The following is a 20,297-nucleotide window of genomic DNA, read 5'->3' as shown; positions in this document are numbered from 1 at the left end:
TATTTATATAAAGCAAACGCTCTGCACTTTTGTAACACAGAGCACGATGTCGGCTAAATCATGACTAAATCAACACTGTTACAAACATTTAATTGCAAGCTAAATAGATTCACCCTGTGTGTGTGCAAGTATTTTTTCAATACATTACTGGAAAACTTTTCCATGTAATCCTGCACCTTTAGACAATCTACAATTAGAACTGAGTCAACAATGTTTAGACAGCTGTACACACCCCCTCTGTATACTCCTACCCAAAATAACCAACCTGAGACAGTCCCTACAGGCCTCACAATCTATTAAAGTGAGCTAATAGCAGGTGATCAGGAAAGGTAATTTTTTCTCTCTTTAGCATAGTTGGATTAGACGTGTCTTATTCCGGTTCCACAAACATACACAGTATAATAGCATGTCATCACCATACAAATGACAAGCAAAGAGGACATAAGCTTAACGTGTATAGTACATCATAGGAAGGTCCCATTGATTCAAAATGTGATTACTTCACTATCAAATAGGGGAGAACAAATTGCAATGTTAAAGGACACAGCAAAGGTATAAGGTTATCAATCCCCTTTCAGCAAAGGGTCACTCCCTCCCCCCCTGCCCAATCCAAAAAGAAGAAATAGGACAAACTTTTCAAAATATTTAATACGTGTCAAACACGTAAAAACGTCATTTTATACAGAAATCCAAATTACAGCATTGTGCATAAAAATACTGTAAACCGCTGTTTTAATCACCTCCAACCAGAACCCCCACCTTCTAAAACAAAGACGGGGTATCTGGCCGCATCAGTCATTTACTTCTCATGTACAGAGCTGGATGTATCACGCAAGCACCAAGTCTGCCCAGAGCATTCAAAAAATACATATACAATATACTTGTAGGATTTTTGTTTTCCCCCCTCCATTATAACTTTACACAGAAACACTTACAGTCACTTCCTCATGCTTATACAATTCAGTAACCATGATGACCTATGAGCTGTGAGGGGAGGGCAGTACCAGGAAATCTCTGTGCCCTAAGACAGGTGGAAAAAATACTATGTTTTTCATAATGATGGTGCTGTTAAGTCAGCATTTGTGGATCTATTCCAAGAAGAGAGGCGTCAAGATGTTTGCTTAGTATTTTGGGATCCAAACCATGTGTGAATACTCAAAACGTCCAGGGACTAGAGTGGTTTGGAAAAGAGGCATCTAACACAGTGGCCTACTACAGGGGGCAATTTTTGTGGCCAGCGCTTTGTTGGTTTTCCTTGAGGAAAAAGTCCTTGCCAGTTATTTGGTATGTGCTTCTTCAAGTCATGACATGAAACAGGAAGGAGTGGCTCAGTAAAACAAACCTGCGGGCCACAGCACACAATGGGTGGGAGAGGGTAGTAGCAGATGGGAACTTCCCTGCCCCCTCCCTAAATGGGGAACTCCCCTTGCACGTGGTTAGCAGGGGGGACTGGGGATACATTCTTACTAAGGGGGAGGGTAGTCGGCCAGATGTACAATGCCGGGGGGAATCAGACACATACAGCCCAATTGTAGTCTTGTGTTAACCCCTTCAATGCTATATATATTATATATATAAAAAAAACACTACAGGGTACCCTTATCCTTTTTAAAATGAAAAAAATAAGGGGTGGGTTTGGAAAGTGTGGATCTCAATAAAGCACCCCTTGGTGTCAGGGGACCCGCAACACCTCCCCCATTTAAGGTTTTCAGGGAAAGGAGTAGCGTGTCCCAAATGGATCTTAAAATAAAATATATATATATATACTACAACCACAGAGATATCATCATTGCCGCCCACCCCCCCAAGAATTGCAGAGCTGGGAAAGAAAGGGTCTTGGATGATCGCCATAAACATACTGGACATCTTAACCCCCTCGTTTCCAACACCCCCGCCCCCCCATTTCAACGTAAGTGCTCAATTCGAGATCCTAATCCCCCCAGCTCTACCCACAGATCAACAAAAAATATGAAGAAAACACGTTTCCACCCACACAACCGGACATAGAAAAACCCACAACACCAGCAGCCTTGCTTTCCAGGTCAGTCCCAACAACCCTGCATCGTGATCCTTTAATTTATAAAAACATTATCCATAAACATCGCTCTGTGCCCCCCCAAGTCTCGTGTTTTTTGGGGGGTTGGGGGAGAAGGTTTGACCTCAAAGTCCAAGTCTTAAAAAATACGGAGGCAGGGGAGGATATCTCAGAAAGCCTCGATAGCCGTGCTCCAGGGGGTGATGTTGGGGCTGATCGCCCTCTCGCTGCAGCCCTGCCCGGCGGGGGCAGTAGTCGAGTCCAGCTCCTGCACCTCCCCACCGGGCTCCTCAGTCCCCACCTCCCCCCCGGACTCTTTACTCAGCAGTCCCGAGAAACTGGAGCCGAAGATGCTGATCAGATTGGCCACGTTCTCCGTCTCCATCTCTTCCTCCTCGTCGTCCTCCTCGGTTCCTGGCTCCGGCACCTCCTGCTCCCTTTGCTCCCTCCTCGCCCGCTTCATGGCCGGGCCTTCTGACTGACTACCCCCGCTTCTCTTCCGGCAACAGGGAGGGGTGGTAGGAGGAGGGGGATCCAGGGTGGTCACGTCGATCTGGCAGCACTCGGGTCGTGGGTGGGACGGGGAGCAGCGTGCCTGGCAGGAGCAACACGGGACCCCCCTGGGGTTGGGAGATTCTTCCTGCCGGGGATGAGTGCAGGGACATGTCCGGGGATCCCCCTGCACAGCGGGGTTCACCACCTCCTCACCGGGGCAGCTCGGGGCCTCCGGGCTCTGGTACACCACCTGCCCCACGGAGTATTCGTGCTGCAGCTCCTCCGCTCCCTGGCTCAGGTAAACCTGCTGGGCGCTGCGCAGCACCAGGGACACCATCAGGTTCTTGTGCAGCTTGATGCCGCCGCGCTGCACCCGGGAGTGGTAAATCTTCCCCAGCGAGATGCTGACGATGCGGTGAGCCTCCAGGCGGAAGCCCAGGCCGGGCGGTGCGATGGGCTCCACTTCCCGGTGCATCTTGAGGGGAGAGGAGAGGGAGAGAGGGAGGGGGTGACACGGAACAGCGTGACCGACCCTCCCGAGATCCCAGCAACAACTAAGCGCGGGCGCGCGCGCCCCTTTGTCTTTATATACGCGGCGCGTGACGTCCCTCGGCGGCCAATGGGCAGAGCTTTTTCACAGCCTATTCCCCGCCCCCGGTTTCGCGTGCTATGGAAAGCGCCTTCTTGTGCATCACGTGATTCGGAGCCAATGGGCGGCCGGGAAAATATCAAACCGCCTTTCATTCGAACGGCTTGCCCGCCGAGGGAGATAGCAAAGCGGCGATGTCACAAGATGGTGTGTGGGCCCCACTCCCCCCCCCCCCCCACGAACACAGCACTCAAGATCAATTGAGGACACATATGAGCCTCTTGGCTATTGCAAATGAGTCCCCCACACAGCATGTTCTCATTTGCTCTTACGTCTTTAATTCCCTCAGCACACATAAACACTACACCACGCTCAAGTTCAACATAACCCAGGCATGAATAAATAATAGGGCAGCCAGCATGTGACCTTGTGTTGTGCCGCACGCTCTCAGATCTATCTCCCATTACAATGTGTCAGGTAGTGTCACTACACGTAGGAGATTATTTATCAACGTCCCCCCAGTTGCAAAACAGAGGCGAAAAAATAACACACCAGACGTATGAAGGAAAACCCCAATTGTAATGTTGATAAATTCGAGGGAGGGGGGTGGGGTAGTGTGTGTTTGTTTTGCAGTCGGGAAGACATTGACAAATGACCCCCCCCCCCCCCTGCAGAGAGGGCACAATCAGCCAAGAGAGCTTGCCTTGAGTTAATGGCATTGCCGCTTTAAAGGGAGCTGTGTTTGGGCTGTGTGTTTGTTCCCAGGCTGATGTAATGCTCCTGTAAGGCTCAGACTCGGTCACGTGCTCAGCTGTGAGGTCAGAGGCCGGTTGCTGTGTGTCTGCCTGTGTGCAACCTGCAATACATATGTGTGCTCACAAGAGCATGAGCATTAAAGCGGCAGGGCGCGAACCAAGTCCTTCTTGGTTGTCATCTCTCCTCTTTCTCTCTGTATTCTTCCTATTTGTTCTTATTACCCCGCAGATAGTATATAAATCATCCTGTGAGAACCGAGCCTCTACCAGTAACCATACTAAAGTGGATTTAATGCCTAATCATCTGCAATTTAGGCATAGCGAGAATATAAGTACAGTACATAGTTAAGAGTGTTTGTATGATTATTCTAGAGTATTTCATTGATACTATTCCTACTCCATGTATGAGAAAGTTCGCTCAGTTGTTTGTTGGAGCTCTGATGTCTGTGATGTGTACTATGCGGAAAACTAATAAAATCTATTAGGCCATGGTCAAAAAGACCGTGCTGAACCGCGCTGAGGGGAAACATTATCCCTATCAGCACAGCTTTAGACGGCACTTCCGCAGGCGTGCGGAGGCGTGTGGAATTGCCGTCGACAGACAAATTTAAGTTTTCCCGCTGAGGGAAGCGCAGGGCCGGTCACGTGACTGCCAAAAGCCAATGGCAGTCCGTGACGTCGGCGCGCTAGCCCCGGCTCCCAAGCGCGCACGCTGACGCTCATGCAGGGACACAAAAAAGCTCCTGCTTGAGCAGGAGAGCATGAGCGTCAGCGCTGCTCAGCGCTCTTATCACCATGTCCGAGGTCTTAGAAATAAAAAAGAAGCAGGACGTGCTGAAAGACATTTTTTTTTTTGTATTTTATTTTCTCTACTTGCTTTGATAGATCTCTTCTTGCCCTTCCCAAAGCTGTTCGTATTTGTTAAAAATCCCATGCACGTGTACGCATGTGAAATATTAAGTGTTCGGAAGGTTAAAATGGAGCTGTCCACAGTGCCCGGTGCAGTGTAAAGGTTACCACAGTAACAAATAATGTAATTTATTTTTTTACATTTAAAAAAATAAAAAAAATGCTCCAGGGCAATATCTATCTATCTTATATATATATTTCTCAAACCGTTGTATGCGTGTCTGTTTGTCCTGTGTGTCCCTGTGTCTAGGGCAATCGCATTGGACCTTTGGCCCGTCACTCCGCCTCAGGCCAATGAGATGGCTCCCTTGGCCCGCCCCCGCACACCTCTCATTGGCCTGAGGCGGAGTGACGGGCCAAAGGTCCAAAACACACACAGACACACACACACACCTCCCGCCCAGATAATTAACTAAACCGCCGCCTCCCCTCCCAGCGCACACCCCTGCCGCAGCCTCAAACCCCTGTGCCTCCTGCTGCCTCAAACCCCTGTGCCTCCCGCTGCCTCAAACCCCTGTGCCTCCCGCTGCCTCAAACCCCTGTGCCTCCCCTCGCTACTATTATATAATTTACGCTCGGGTTTCTGGTGGGATTGCTGTTTATCCGTATGTTTTATATCTACTGTAATTCCGAACTCATTTTGGGGTCACTACATCATGGAGTAGCCTAGGGGCTACGTCATAACCAAAGAGTGCTTTATTTTCAGCATGGAGCTCAGGACGCCATGTGAAGTAAAAGGGAATGGAAGAGGAGGGCTCTGTTTCTGAGAGGAGGGCTCTGTTTCTGAGTTAAGGGCTGCCGCGATTGTAAGTTTCTTGTGTGTCTGTTTGATAATCATTCTGTACCCTTAGCTTCTCAGGATACGGTCTCTTCTCAATGTTGACTGCTCAGAGTTCTGTATTGCTATCATACCCTGCATTCTAATGTGTGCATGTTAATTCTGTAAAGTGAATGACCGGTGGTATTTATATGACGCATGCATACTATATAATGACACTCCAAATGCATTTCATGTTGTAACTGGTTCCTCTCTGTCTAAACTACATGGGAATAAACAAAAGTATTTCTGTCCACGAGTGAGATCTAAGCCCTGATGCACAGTAACGGGTTTGACAGTCAGTTATGTTCGGGAACTGAAGGGGTTAGGCCCCGCTCACACAGCACGCTACACGACGTGCGCACACGTTCATCACAGATGCCTGGCGGCCAATGGTAGTGTTCAGTATTGAAACTACCATTGGCTGCAAAGTACGGCGTCGACGCTGCTGCAGTCGCGGGAGTCTTTTCAATCTGTGATCTCCGGCTGCAGCAGCGCGACGTCAATTTCAGCAGCCAATCAATGCCCAGACGTTTACACTGATTGGCTGATGAAATTGACCAGAGACTCGACAGTGAAATCGGAGGGACAGGGGACCCCCTCCTCTCAGTATATGCGCTAAACACTATATTATACATTATATTTCATTACATATGCTCTATATTGCTCTAAACACACGAGCGCACGCACTCTCACACACGCTTCCTGGATGTCGCCCTGCACGGATCATTCCGTCTGCTGGGGATGATCAAACATCGGCCAGCACACGGAGGCACGCAGACGCAGCGTCGCGAAGCCCCCTGTGTGAACGCGGCCTTAGGGCTGGGTCACCAACACCTTTTGTAGCAAAATCTGCCACCTACAAGTATTGTTTGAAGTTAGTTTGTAAGTATGGTGAGCTGAGGCTTGGGAAGAGTTTGATATCCCCTGGCTCCCCCCTCCGAGTATCTTGATTGGCTCTCTGATTAGGACAAGGTGTGGACTAAGAGTAAAGATAACACTTGATTTGAAAAAAAAAAATCCCCATTCAAAGGGCCCTAAGAAATGCAATTAGTAATTAATTTCCACAGAAATAAAAGCAGGCTATTATGGCAAATCTGTTTAAGGAAACCAATTAGATTGTTCAATTCTTTACAAGTTATTGTTTGGCCAGCTATCAGTGAATACACCTTTTTAATTACGGTTTGATGTGAGGTAATTACACACAGCACATATCTCCTAACAACATTCTAATTATTGTTTATTATCCTCTAAATACTTACCTTCTCCCTGTGTTTACTGTGGTTGCTGGTAATCTTATCTTTGTAGTGTATCATCACCCTCCTGTACCTGAAATGGTTTCACTTTCGATTGTAATTGTAATTAATACTTTATGTAATCCAAATGATTATGCTCTTACTTCAGGAGGTGGCCAACTCCAGTTTTCAAGAGCCAGTTTTCAAGATCAGGTTTTAAGGAAATCCCTGCTTCAGCACAGGTGGCTCAGTCACCTGCATATGGGTAGCTCTGTGGCTGATACTATACACCTAATACATAAACCGTGGCCCCCTGCAGACACACTTACCAGAACGCTTTCCTACTGTCTCTGTAAGTTCTCCCCACTTACCACTTCGATTGTAAGCTCTTCGGGCCTGGGACCCCTTTTCCTAATGTTACTTTTATGTTTCAAGCGCTTACTCCCATTACGTGTTATATTATTATGTCACGTGTGTTACTGCTGTGAAGCGCTGTGTACATCAGTGATTCCCAACCTTTTTTGTTTGGAGGAACCTTTGAAGTATTTTGAAAAATCTCAGGGAACCCCCTATCTGGCTGACACATATTAGTAGGTTCGACAGGGGTAAATCACAAAATCTCACACCTCACGAGCCCCCTCTATTTCCCCCCTCTACCCATGTATTTCTCTCCCCTCCATCTCACTCACTTTCCCCCCTCCCGCTTTGCATGTATTTATCTCCCCTGCGCCTCACTCTTACTCCCTCTTTTCCTCAGTCACTCCCTCCCCTCCTCCTCTCATTCGCCCCTACCTTCCATCAATTACCCCACTCTCACTCAATCCCCCCCAACAAAATACATACCAAAAAAACCCACCCACCTAAATACATATAACTCTACCCCACAATACATAATAAAAATACCCCGCCCCCACCAATACATATTAAAATGCCCCCGCCAATACATTTTAAAAATGCCCCCGCCAATACATATTAAACTTGTAAAGTGAGAAGGGCCGAACTGCTCCAAGGAAAACAGATTCGGGCCGCACGGGTAAAATCATCATCATTGTCCTGGAACAGGATTGTATATTTTTCTTTGCCCTATTACTGCCAGCTCTCCCCAGGGAAGTTACATGTTTTTCTCTGCTCTGAACCAGCCAAAGCTGTGTATATTGCAACATAGTTGTTACAAATTAATCCCCTTTACACAGCCTCTAGTCAGTTGCCCTGGCAACCTACCAATACGCACAGTTTGAGATTGGTTTAGGCCGAGTTCAGGGTGCTTACTACACGACGTGCGTGCGCACGATCGGAACAATGACATGGTTTTCAATGAACCATGTCAGGTTGCAATTTCTCGTGGCGGCAAAGTACAGCGTTGTCGCTGCTACATTTTGCTGCTACATTTTGCCGCGACATCCGAAATTGATTTTTTGGGGCGGCAGTCGCGTCACATGAGCTGGTTCAGCGAACCAGCTCCGTGACACGTTGGTCACGCCCCCAAATGCCGCAACCCGACTCCTGCAGCCTGAACACAGATCGCTGGGCTGCAGGAGCATGCAGTAGGGGCACGCACGGGAGCACGCAGACGCAGCATGCACCCTGAACTCAGCCTTAGTCCTCTCCCCCTGCTTTATCTGCATATTGTTATTCCCCTTAGCCTGTTCCTGTCTGACAGGAAAGTGTGTACCCTCTTTTCCAACAAGCAGCCAAAGTGAGTAGACACTTCTTCCACTGCTCCCTCAGAAAGGGAAATCCTTTTTACCTTCCCCTCAGAGAAGCACTCCCCATAGCAGGACACCTTCCTCTCATAGGTTATTCTCCTGACAAGAGAAATCTGCTAGCACAATCCACATATAGAACTTTTATATTTCTGTTATCTCCCCTCAATAAAGTTGAAGAAAATAGGCTGAGTCCATGCTCCCTGCTTGCTCGCTGAGGCGCGCTGAGGCTCAGGGAAAGCGGGTGCTTTCCCTGGCCTTGCGGTTGCTTGCCGCACACGCTGTCAGCGGGCCGTCAGGGGGCGGGCGCGTCACTGGCCGGGGGCGGGCCAGTGATGTCATGGAGCTGGTTCGCCTTCATTGGGCGAACCGCTCACGTGACCGGCCTGTCGCGCCGGCAAGCGGGGGAATTTAAAATTTCCCTAAAACCTGCGCTTCCGCAAGTGCGCGGAAGCGCAGGTGAGCCCCTACTAAAGCCACTCTAATTGCGGCTGTAGAGGCTCAGTGCTGAGCGGGAGCGCGCCTCAGCACGCTTTCGCCAGCAAGCGGTTAACATGGCCGAGGCCTGAAGCTACATGGACTTACTCACATGCTACATATGAGCCTGGGTCCATAATCATCATCCTCATATCTCCCCCAACACCCCTCAACATCATCCTCCTCCTCATATACCCACCCCCTGCATCTCACGTCACCCCCTGCATCTCACAGCACTCTCCCCCCCCTGCATCTCACATCACTCTCCCCCCCTGCATCTCACATCACTCTCCCCCATGGCATCTCAAATCACACACCCCCCCCCCCGCATCTCACATCTCCCACCCCACAGGGGGGCACAGAGTGAGAGAGTCAGAGGGGGGCACAGAGTGAGAGAGTCAGAGGGGGGCACAGAGTGAGAGAGTCAGAGGGGGGCACTGAGTCAGAAAGTCAGGGGGGCACTGAGCCAGAGGGAGGCACTGAGTCAGAGAGTCAGAGGGGGGCACTGAGTCAGATAGGGGCACTGAGTCACAGGGGGGCACTGAGTCAGATAGGGGCACTGAGTCAGAGGGGGGCACTGAGTCAGATAGGGGCACTGAGTCAGATAGGGGCACTGAGTCAGAGGGGGGCACTGAGTCAGATAGGGGCACTGAGTGACAGGGGGGCACTGAGTCAGGGAGTCAGAGGGGGGCACTGAGTCAGAGAAAACAAACACACACACAACAGGACAGTAACAGAAACCAAAACACACACAAATAGAACAAATACACACAGGACAGACACACAGCCTCACATCTTGTCTCCTGTCCATGCTGCTTCCTCTTCTGCTTGGCCACACCCCGCAGGCTCATCACACCTCCTCCTGATTGGCTGCTGCTGGGTAATGCAGCCAATCAAGATAGAGGAAACTACCCAGCCCCCTAACCGCCCTGCTCATTGAAATCCCACGGAACCCTTCTGATGCTCTCACGGAACCCCAGTTGGGAAACACTGATGTACATAGAGGGCACTAAATGTCACGGGAGACCAGGCAATTTACACCTTTTTGTCCGGATCATGCATTGAGCAAAATAAGTTAATTAAATAAATTGTACATTTATTCATAAAAAAAAAGGCATACACAGAATGATACACAAACTACAGCAAAAAGACACACTTTCTTGGTACTTGGGGAAACAACCTAGACTCTCGTAGGTGCAGGGAATCCTAACCTTGATAACAGTTGCAAAAACAGGACAGAAAATATTCCAGGCAGCTTTCTCTGAAGCAGCCCTTTCTTGCTGGATTTGAAACTGGAAACTTAGAATCAGAGAATCTAAGGCCGCGCTTATAGTGCCGGCGTCGCGACGTTGCCTGAAAACAAATACATTGCCGCCGCGTGCACTTATAGTGCACGCGACGGCGACAATAGACAGAGCGACGTTGCGAAAACCGGAAGCCGGCAAAATTTGATTTTTCAAGGGCAGTTGCATCACGTGATGGCCCTTAAACAAATCAAATTGCCAGAATCCCGCGAGCCCGCTGCCCGGCGAAACATAACTTTCGCCGGTGGCGACGGGTGACGTCACCCGCCGTGTCGCCGTCACCTTATGACGGCACTATAGGCACAGCCTTAGAGAACTGGAGAACCGGAGAACTAACTATCTGAGGGGCGCGAGGGGTTATAATACCTCTGACTTTCATTCACAGAATACTAGCTCCCTATCAGAAACGTGAGAATATTCTTAGCACTCAATCTGAGACAAACTGGCAGAAACAACAGGGTTACCTGGAAATCCGAATGAACCAACGGGCATGTGCAATTTGGCACCTCTGCCCCTGGTTCCCTCAATGCCACCCACGGTGACAGGCTCCTGCCAGTCTGGTGGGATCAATGGAAGTGCAAAGAGCGTCTATTGATCTCAGGACGTGAATACTTGAGTCCTTCCCTCCTGTCCAAATGGTCTTGACACCTCGGACATCCTCTGGGCTTTCATCTCCACTGTATGGGTAGACACATTGGCACGTTCTGAAAGTCCCAGCTCATAATACTGTGCACAAGCAGATGTTTTAAAACACACTGCTCCATAAAATGTACACTTTAAAATGCACTGTTCCATAAAATATACACTTTAAAAATATCCTAAGTCTTTTGGTTTTGATAGAATAGAATAAGAAGCTGCACTTTATTTCTTACTAGCCATATTCCCCACACTCTATATAATAAACTTAGGACTGGACTTTTAAAAGGCCCTTCACAACCTTATAGATGATTGGACTACCCCAGAACCTCTAAGCAGGTTCTGGGTTACCTGTACAGTAACTGGGTATCCCCCCTAACCTGGGGACCCCTTATAGTTACAGGAATACTTTACATCCCTTTGCACCATTTACCTTTGTGGCCTGTGCTGAAGCAGGGACCCCTAGTTGTGAGTCGTGCATGCGTTTCCAAGGGGAGATATTACAGAGACAATGTGTCTACATGTATCCAGGAATCCGACCTGATTCCTGGGTACATTTTTAGGGGAACCAGCAACTCTGGGCTAAATAGACACAATCTGACAACACTTTCCATTCAACTTTTTTTCCATTATTTCATGGCTTGTTATATATACGCCTAACGGTGTATGTTTGTCACTGTAGACATTTGAAGCTGATGTTCATTTTAATTTATTTTCCCTTATAAAATAATTTAAAGTGAATACACACACACACACACACACACCCTGTGCACGTGAAGTGTATTCTGTGTGTTCACAGTGTCCTGCTCATGTATTGTCAATCTATATTATATTTGGATGTTCTAAATAGTGAGTGTGTGTGTGTGTGTGTGTGTGTATATATATATATATATATATATATATATATATTGTGTAGAGGTATCTGTACCACACACACACACACACACACACACACACACACTTGTGTGCACGTGAAGTGTGTTCTGTGTATTTTCAGCTATATTATATGTCCTATTATATATCCCTCACCTGCCGTCTGTAAATCTCCCATCATGCCACTTAGATTGTAAGCTCTCTTGGGCAGGGATTTCCTTTCCTATTGTCTGATCTTATTTGTTGCACTTATTGTGCTATAATTCCCTGTATTGTCTCTTGTATTTATATTGTTCATTTTAATGTATTGTATTGTCCATTAGAATACAGTATGTGTGTGTATAGATATATATTCTATCTATCTATATACCCACACACACAGACCCTGTGTGTGTGCCAGTGAAGCGTGTTGTGTGTGTCTTCCCGGAGTCCTGCGTATGGATCTGCGCTGTTAAGCGGGTTTGTTGTGATGAGCGATGCAGTGAGTCTGGTGTGAATTACGTGGCCTGTGTGTGTACGTGTGTGTGGAGAGGACTGAGCGTGATCAAACCGGTCTGGGCAGCTTGGACAGAGAACACTCCCCTGCCTCAGCTGCTCTTTCCAAAAATAACTGCTCCAGGGAGGGGGCCGGGGAGACAAAGGGACAACAGGGAGCAGCCTTCTCATTTCTGGAGGAGGAGGGGGGAGGGTGTTAGGTGTCTTTAGGAAGCAGGGAATGAGAAAGGAAATGCGTGTGTGTATATATAGAATTCAATTGATGCTGCAGTGTTAGTCCAGCTGCAATACTGCAAAAAAAAAAAAAAAAAAGGACCATTATTGGGTGGTACGGTACCACTATTATTTGGACTAACAATTGATATTTTAGGACAAGCTTTGGAGAGTTAGACAGTCATATGTATATTTATGTGTCTGTATCTTTTTTCAATTATGCATATTGACATCATATTTATACATTTGTGTGTGTCGGACTAATATATATATTTGCAAATTACATAACTGTAGAGCATTTGTGTACATTCTAATAAATAAATTAGAACCTTTCATTTTAATTTGCCAATGTACACATTTCAAAGGGTTATGTTTGCTTGGAATTTAGTTAAGCCGGGGACTCCCTGTCACATCGCACCAGGAAACCCCATACACGTTCCCTTGCCTAATAAGATATTATAAAATCAACACAGAGCATTAACCCCTCAGCTGCTAGAGGGGAAAGCTTAACACTGCGCTCAAGGGGTTAAGCGTTTAGCAATGCAGTATGTAGCTTTGCGCTGTTATGAAGATCCAGTGCTAGGCTGCGATTATACAGAAAAACGCCCGTGTTGTCGCCCGTAGCGGCGCAAAAACAAATGTTGAAAACGCATCAACTGTCTCCCGCTTTGCCGTAGCAAGCGGGGAGACAGGTGAATCTGGTATAGCCACTTATCACGTATGTATGAAACTTGTTTTTTTGCGTCGTGCGGTGTCACTACGGGCGACACCACAAATGTTTTTCTGTGTAATCGCAGCCGTAGAGGGTTGAAGACTAGGGCTGCAGTGGGTCCTGTTATGTCACTGCATAGAGCACCCCCCCCCCCACTTGGCTAGCTGGCTCTACCTATGGGCTACAGAAGAATGGCTCAGCTGTGTTATGTACAAGCTAGCGTTCAGCTGAGGTGCATAAGAAGTGGGGGAAGCATTAATTCTCCCTTCACTCCTTTTCTAGCCAGCTTTTCCAGCAAGGGGTATGAGAGAGAGAGAGGTGAAAGCAGATCAGGAAGCAGCATGTGGCAGGAGCAAGCTCCTCATTAGCACATTTTTCCTTGTTGATAAGTCTTGGTTCATGCCTGAAAGAAGCATTGACCGGTTGTGTCCCTGGAGCCTTCTTGCATCAGACACTTCACACTCCAACCTCAGGGCAAAGGAAGAGAATGATAATCATGTCCTCCCACCCATTCCCCTCCCCCAGCATAACAATGGGAGCAGCAGCCAGCCAGCGAGATTAATGGTTTTCCCCACACAGCCCCCCCTCCCCATCCTTCCCTGTCCTGGCCAATATCAGTTCTGCATTAGGGCCAGGGACATGCCTAGGAATTAACCCCCTTTGCAGTCAGGCTGCGACACATTGCAATTTACCTGTAGATTCAAGAGTTTACAAACAGTCTTATCGGAAAAGTGGTTAGGTCAAAATTATACAAATATATAATGCTCGATTTACTTGTTTGTTTTTACCGTTGTTTTTTTTTTTTTTTTTTTAAACATGGATGGGAAGCAGAGAGCTGAACTGAGACCTTAAAGCAGCAACACAGGTTAACTTTAAAAAAAAAAAAAAAATTTATTACAGGTTTGAAGCACCGCGTCTCCGAAGTTGAACCCCATTAATTTTAGCTCTGGGGACCACCGGCTCCTAGAGATACCGACCTCCATAGGGGGTGTCGGTATCTCTGCAGAGTTTAAAGGTCCAGGGCACGCGGGCCAGTCGGTAGGGTGACCATATTTGTCCCGGCAAAAACCGGAACAAATGTCGACTTATTTACATGCGCGGTCGGCACTTGCCCACCGCTCATGCGCGATCAGACGTTGGTGGCCGCGCGGCCGGAAGCACCAATTGTGCATGTGCGGCCAGCGCCGGTAGAAAACTGGGACAGTGGCCCAAAAAGTCGGGACGGGTCTAAAAACCAGGACTGTCCCCACTAAACAGGAACATCAGGTCAACCTACCAATAAGAAGCCACAACGGATGACTTCATGGCTTCTATTAAACGTCATGACTATTAAACGCCGCCATTAGATTAAGGATCACAGTTTCTCTGCTTGCAGGGATACCGCGACACTGGGTAAATGACCGGGGGGAGATAGGTTCATGGGCCGTTGTCACAATACACCTGAAACACCGGGCCACAGCACACCAAGAACCGGTGCTGCGCTATGCATCGCAGTTACAGAGACTGTGCGCTCTTCCCCACTCCAATGAAACTTATTGTAGGGGAGAGAGCGGGCCTTTGCAAGAGAGCAGCCCTCCTCCATCATCGTCGCAGCGTTAAGTGACGCTGCATCGTCAGGGTGATGTGTTACCATGACAATGTGACGTCACGGGAAGAGGGCGGGCAGGTAAGTTAAATGCCTGTGCCACGTTTCAATTCCAATCCGTCCCTGATGAGGGGTACTAAAATATGTGGGGGTACTGGTGCTACCTTCCCACGTTAAGTATCTCAGTGGGGTCCTTGGAACTGAAATTCCTACGGTTTAGCTACCAGGATGCTCTTCTTCCCATCCACTGGGGGGAAAAAAGACAGGGTGTGTGCGAGCACACGAGTTGTAAGTGAAACTTCTCTGCGTATGAGCGAACGGCGCCGGCATGCTTCTGCGCATGCGCGAGTGTCGTTACCTACTTCTGAGCATGCGCGAACGACGCTGGCCACTTCTGCGTAAGCGCGGGCGTAGCTGGTCACTTCTGCGCATGTACGGGCCAACTGGCCACTTCTGCGCATGTACGGGTGGAGCTGGCCGCTTCTGCGCATACGCAGACGGAGCCGACTGCTTCTGCGCATGCACGAGGGTCGTTGCCTACTTCTGAGCATGCGCGAACGACGCTGGCCACTTCTGCGCATGCACGAGGCTCGTTGCCTACTTCTGAGCATGCGCGAACGACGTTGGCCACTTCTGCGCATGCACAGGTTGAGCTGGCCACTTCTGCGCATGTACGGGCGCAGCTGGCTGCTTCTGCGCATGCGCGGTGGAGCTGGCCTCTTCTGTGCATGTACGGGCAGAGCTGGCCGCTTCTGCGCATACGCAGGTGGAGCTGGATGCTTCTGCGCATGCGTGAGCAACAGGTAACTGGCTAGCGCGCTCGTGAACGTGCCTGATCGCTTTTTCTCCAGCAACGATTTTTAGTGCTGTGAGATTAGCCAGCGGGGGCTCGTGCACGCGACTTACGTCCGTTACACATTTTCGTCTCCATGAAGGTGTTTTATCCTATGAGAATATAGAAGGTGCCAGCAAAGAAGTTTAACTTCAAAAAAAGGGTCGGAAGGCAGGAAATTAAATGCACCGTTAAAATTGTAAAATGTTTTAAAAATACTTAAATGTCCAATGTAAACAAAATGGTGGTAATCATGTATATATTTAACATATTAAACATGTCCCTGCAAATAATTCACATTGGTCTTAGGGAGGACTGCCTTACCAAGCAAAGCTGCAAATCTCTCTGTGAGAGAGTATGTCTGTCATTATGAAATCTTCTGCGTTGGTTTCTGTTTTTACAGGATTATTAATATTATACTTTATAAGTGTAACATTAAAGTTTAAGCCTGCCTGCTGCCTCTGACCATCAGGTGGCTATCCCTCTGTAAGGCCTTGGTCCCGCTGCGCTCGTTGGCGCGGGCGGCCATGTCGCGAGTTCCCCACCAGCAGGGGAATCCTCGCGAGCCGGTCCCGGTCCCCCCTGGCGGCACAGCTGACTACACGCTGTGGCGCGTCAGCCGCTAGGAGACACAAGAGAATGGTGTTTCCTAGCGTTGACGCGTCACGTGGTGTGGCTGTGAGCCAATGGGGAGGGGAGGCTTCGGGAGGAGGAGAGGCTTCGGGGAGCGGGGAGGAGTTTGGAGTGAAAGCAGGTGAGTGCCTGTCTGTGTGTGTGTCTGAGTGCGTGCCTGTCTGTGTGTGTATGTGTGTGCCCGAGTGCGTGAGTGCCTGCCTCTGTCTGTGTGTGTGTATGAGTGCGTGAGTGCCTGCCTGTGTGTGCGCGCGTGTGTGTGTATGAGTGCGTGAGTGCCTGCCTGCCTGTGTGTGTGTGTGTGTGTATGAGTGCCTGCGTGTGTGTGTTTAAAATTACCCTCAGCAGCTCCAGCCCGAGTCCGTGGAGGGAGGGGGGGGGGGAGTAGCGGGTCCCTCCGCTCAAGCCACGCCCCCCTCCCTGTCAAGCCTCCCACTCCCGCCCACCTCCCGCTCCGGCTCCCGCTCGGGCCTTAGCCTAAGGCTTAATTACGGTTTTAAGGATAAAGACATTGCTCATGTTGAACTGTACTAGGTGTGTTGAGTGCATCATCTATTGCTTTGATAAGATGAATACATGAACTTATTTGGGGGCACTATTGGGTTTAGGAAGAGCTATTTATGATTGACCGTTTTAGCATTTCCCACCACTTTGGATCATCCGCTTTGGGCCGTGCTTAGGAGCGTAGCCCCGCCCCTGCCTGTGATAGGTCTATTGCAATAGACCAAGCTCTCAAAGGTACGCTCCCGATTGGCTGAGCGGTATAGAAACCGGGACCTACTGTATACAAGGGCACCGATCAAGAAGCTTTCTAAATGTGCGATAATATACTCAACAAGAGAACTTGGAGTAACGAGGCTCAAGCCTCGGTATCCAATGTCACCACTGACAGATTGAATCTGTCAGCCAGAACAGAACCTCCGATACAAGGGCTAGCCCCAGCGAGACTTCCAGAGAATCTTGGGGTGAGTCTCTGGGACTGGAGACCCCAGTGGATGATATTCAGAGACTGAAGAGAGGTCTCGGTGACCTGGAACTTCGTTGACTATTTCGAGGCAAAGCAAAGCGGCTGTTGAAAGTCCTCACCCCAGCCATCTTTGTTTTGGAGACCCCACAATTTGTACTATCTGTGTGCCCAGGATAAGATAGCTTTGGTGGCAGCAGTGGCAGCTTTAATCTTAGTAGACAGGATAGTGATACATTTGTTTCCCCTTTTATTTTATCGGTTACTAGCTGATATACCCGGCGTTGCCCGGGATGTAAATGCGTAATAGGTAGTATTATTTATAAATGGTGGAACAATAGGTTGAGTATTTGTTGGAAAGGTTGGATAATAATGTTGAAAAGAAAGATGGAAGAAAATGTAATACGATGTTGTATAAAAATGGTTTATTGTAAACACACCACAGTACAATGTATATTTTGGTGACATAAGTGATGTAAAAATGTGAGGCGTGTGTGAGGTGGCGGGTGGGTGTTCAGTACGGGTGGCGCGTGGGTAGTGAGTGCTGGCTGTGGGTCGGGGTCCTGCTAGGGTGTGAGGCGGCGGGTGTGTGGCGAGTGCGGGCGACAGCTGGTCAGTGATGTTGTTGCGTAGGGGCATGAGGCGGCAGGTGTGTGTCGAATGTGTGGGGTGTGTGTCGAGTGTGGCGGGTGTCTGTTCAGTGCGTGCGGCGGCTGTGTGGCGCAGGGGTGTGAGCGGTGGGAGGGCGAAAGGCAGAAGGGCGGGTGGGCGAAAGGCAGAGGCGGGAGGGCGGCCGAAAGGCGGTGAAGGGGGGGTGAGGGGAGGTGAAGGGGGGGTGAGGGGGTTGGTGAGGGGAGGTGAAGGGGGGGCGGAGGGGAGGTGAAAGGGGGGCGGAGGGGAGGTGGAGAGGGGGGAGGTGGAGGTGGAGGAGCGGAAGGAGGGAGGTGGAGGTGGGGAAGGGGGGAGGTGGAGGTGGGAGGAGGTGAAGGGGGGGTGAGGGGAGGTGAAGGGGGGGTGAGGGGAGGTGAAGGGGGGGTGGAGGTGGGGGAAGGAGGGTGGAGGTGGGGGGAGGGGAAGGGGGTGGTGGGGGGAGGTGTGGGGGGAGGTGAAGGGGGGGGTGAGGGGAGAGGTGAAGGGGGGGGTGACAGGAGGTGGAGGGGGGGTGACAGGAGGTGGAGGGGGGGTGACAGGAGGTAGAGGGGGGGTGGAGGTAAGTGACAATTAATGTATCATGTGGCCGCTTGCTCCCCCTTCCCCCAGTGTCTGCCGGTCGTCTGTCCCCCACCCCCCGAAACCTTCCGTCTGTTGTGGACGTCTGCAGACGGGGGCGCGTGCACACGTCCGGCCGCTCCCTCACCCGTCCGCCCGCTCCCACGCGGATCTGAGGCGGGAGGCAGCGTGTTGTGGCCGCTCCCCCGGTCGGCTGTCCGCCTGCCCGGCCGGCTGTCCGCTCCCCCGCTGTGTCCTGGGCGCTCGCTCCCATGCGGCCGCTCCCCCGCTGACTCTAGCGGCCGGGGTGTGAGCTTGGAGGCAATGCCGGAAGGGAGGGCGGAGGCGCAGGGGTTTGAGGCAGCGGGAGGCACAGGGGTTTGAGGCAGCGGGAGGCACAGGGGTTTGAGGCAGGGGGAGGCACAGGGGTTTGAGGCAGCGGGAGGCACAGAGGTTTGAGGCAGGGGGAGGCACGGGTTTGAGGCAGCGGGAGGCACAGGGGTTTTGCGCTGGGAGGGGAGGCAAAGGGGTTTGAGGCAGCGGGAGGCGCAGGGGTTTGAGGCAGCGGGAGGTACAGGGGTTTTGCGCTGGGAGGGGAGGCACCGGGGTTTTGCGCTGGGAGGGGAGGCACAATGGTTTTGGGCTGGGAGGGGAGGCGCAAGGGTTTTGCGCTGGGAGGGGAGGCACAGGGGTTTGAGGCCCCGGCGGCAGGGGTGTGCGCTGGGAGGGGAGGCGGCGGTTTAGTTACTTACCTGGGCGGGAGGTGTGTGTGTCTGTGTGTGTGTGTGTGTGTCTGTGTGTATATGTGTATATGTGTGTGTGTGTGTGTGTCTGTGTGTGTGTCTGTGTGTGTCTGTCTGTGTGTGTCTGTCTGTGTGTCTGTCTGTGTGTGTGTGTCTGTCTGTGTGTTGGACCTTTGGCCCGTCACTCCGCCTCAGGCCAATGAGAGGTGTGTGGGGGCGGGCGGGCCAAGGGAGCCATCTCATTGGCCTGAGGCGGAGTGACGGGCCAAAGGTCCAATGCGATTGCCCCTAGACACAGGGACACACAGGACAAACAGACACGCATACAACGGTTTAATATAAGATACGTTTTTGTTATTGTTACCCTCTCTAACAAACTTCTTAGTTTAATTGTGAACTGTTCGGGGTAGGGACTTCTTTTTCCTAATGTTACTTTTATGTCAAGCGCGTATTCCTATTGTGTTATATTATTATGTCACGTGTATTACTGATGTTAAGCGCCATGTACACAGTCAATAACAATAATTTTAGTTCACTGACTTACTGTACATTGTTATAGTAGGGAGGACCTGTTCCAAGTAGCTTGCCATCTAAAAGTTGGATGGTAGAGTGAAAACAGAAGATATAATGTGGGAACGAGATCCTTTAAAGAATTCAAATAATGAACCTAGATGCAGGCTTCCAGCACGATTTAACTCTTAACATCTTCTTTTATTTAAGAGATTATTAAGAACTAACACGCTGTAAGAGATGTGTGCAGAAGTACTGTACATATAATGGAGACCGATTTTGGGTGAAAATTATATCTTGGCTTTATTGAGCCTGTTCCTTTATCCAGGCAAAACATACAAAAACAACAAAATAACATACCCTTATCCCTTGGTAAGGGCTAACTTACTTCCCCAGACCCTATCTGCAGGACTGGAGGGATAATCCCATTACCAGCCTATCACCTCAAAGTCTCAGGATGTACCTTAAGGCAGATGGCCCTCCATGTCAGTCTCTGGCAGGTTCCTGGGTCCTCTGTCTCCAGGAAATATAGGTGTCTTGGTGTCTTGATCTCAGCACAGCCTTTGTGCTCTC

At 49.8% G+C, this 20,297-nt stretch overlaps 1 protein-coding gene across 1 annotated transcript; it reads right to left on the bottom strand.

Moving 5' to 3' along the window:
- Positions 1-630: 630 nt before the first annotated feature.
- Positions 631-3,099, bottom strand: IER5 (immediate early response 5). The gene has a single exon (XM_075616537.1). It carries the CDS (start codon positions 3,003-3,005, stop codon positions 2,205-2,207), a length of 801 nt encoding a protein of 266 aa, XP_075472652.1. The 5' UTR covers positions 3,006-3,099; the 3' UTR covers positions 631-2,204.
- Between the last annotated feature and the right edge of the window lie 17,198 nt (positions 3,100-20,297).

The sequence above is a fragment of the Ascaphus truei genome, chromosome 10 (assembly GCF_040206685.1).
Source record: "Ascaphus truei isolate aAscTru1 chromosome 10, aAscTru1.hap1, whole genome shotgun sequence".
NCBI lineage: Eukaryota > Metazoa > Chordata > Amphibia > Anura > Ascaphidae > Ascaphus > Ascaphus truei.
The sequence above is the reverse complement of the archived record's forward strand: the minus strand, read 5'-3'. Positions and strand labels throughout refer to the sequence as shown.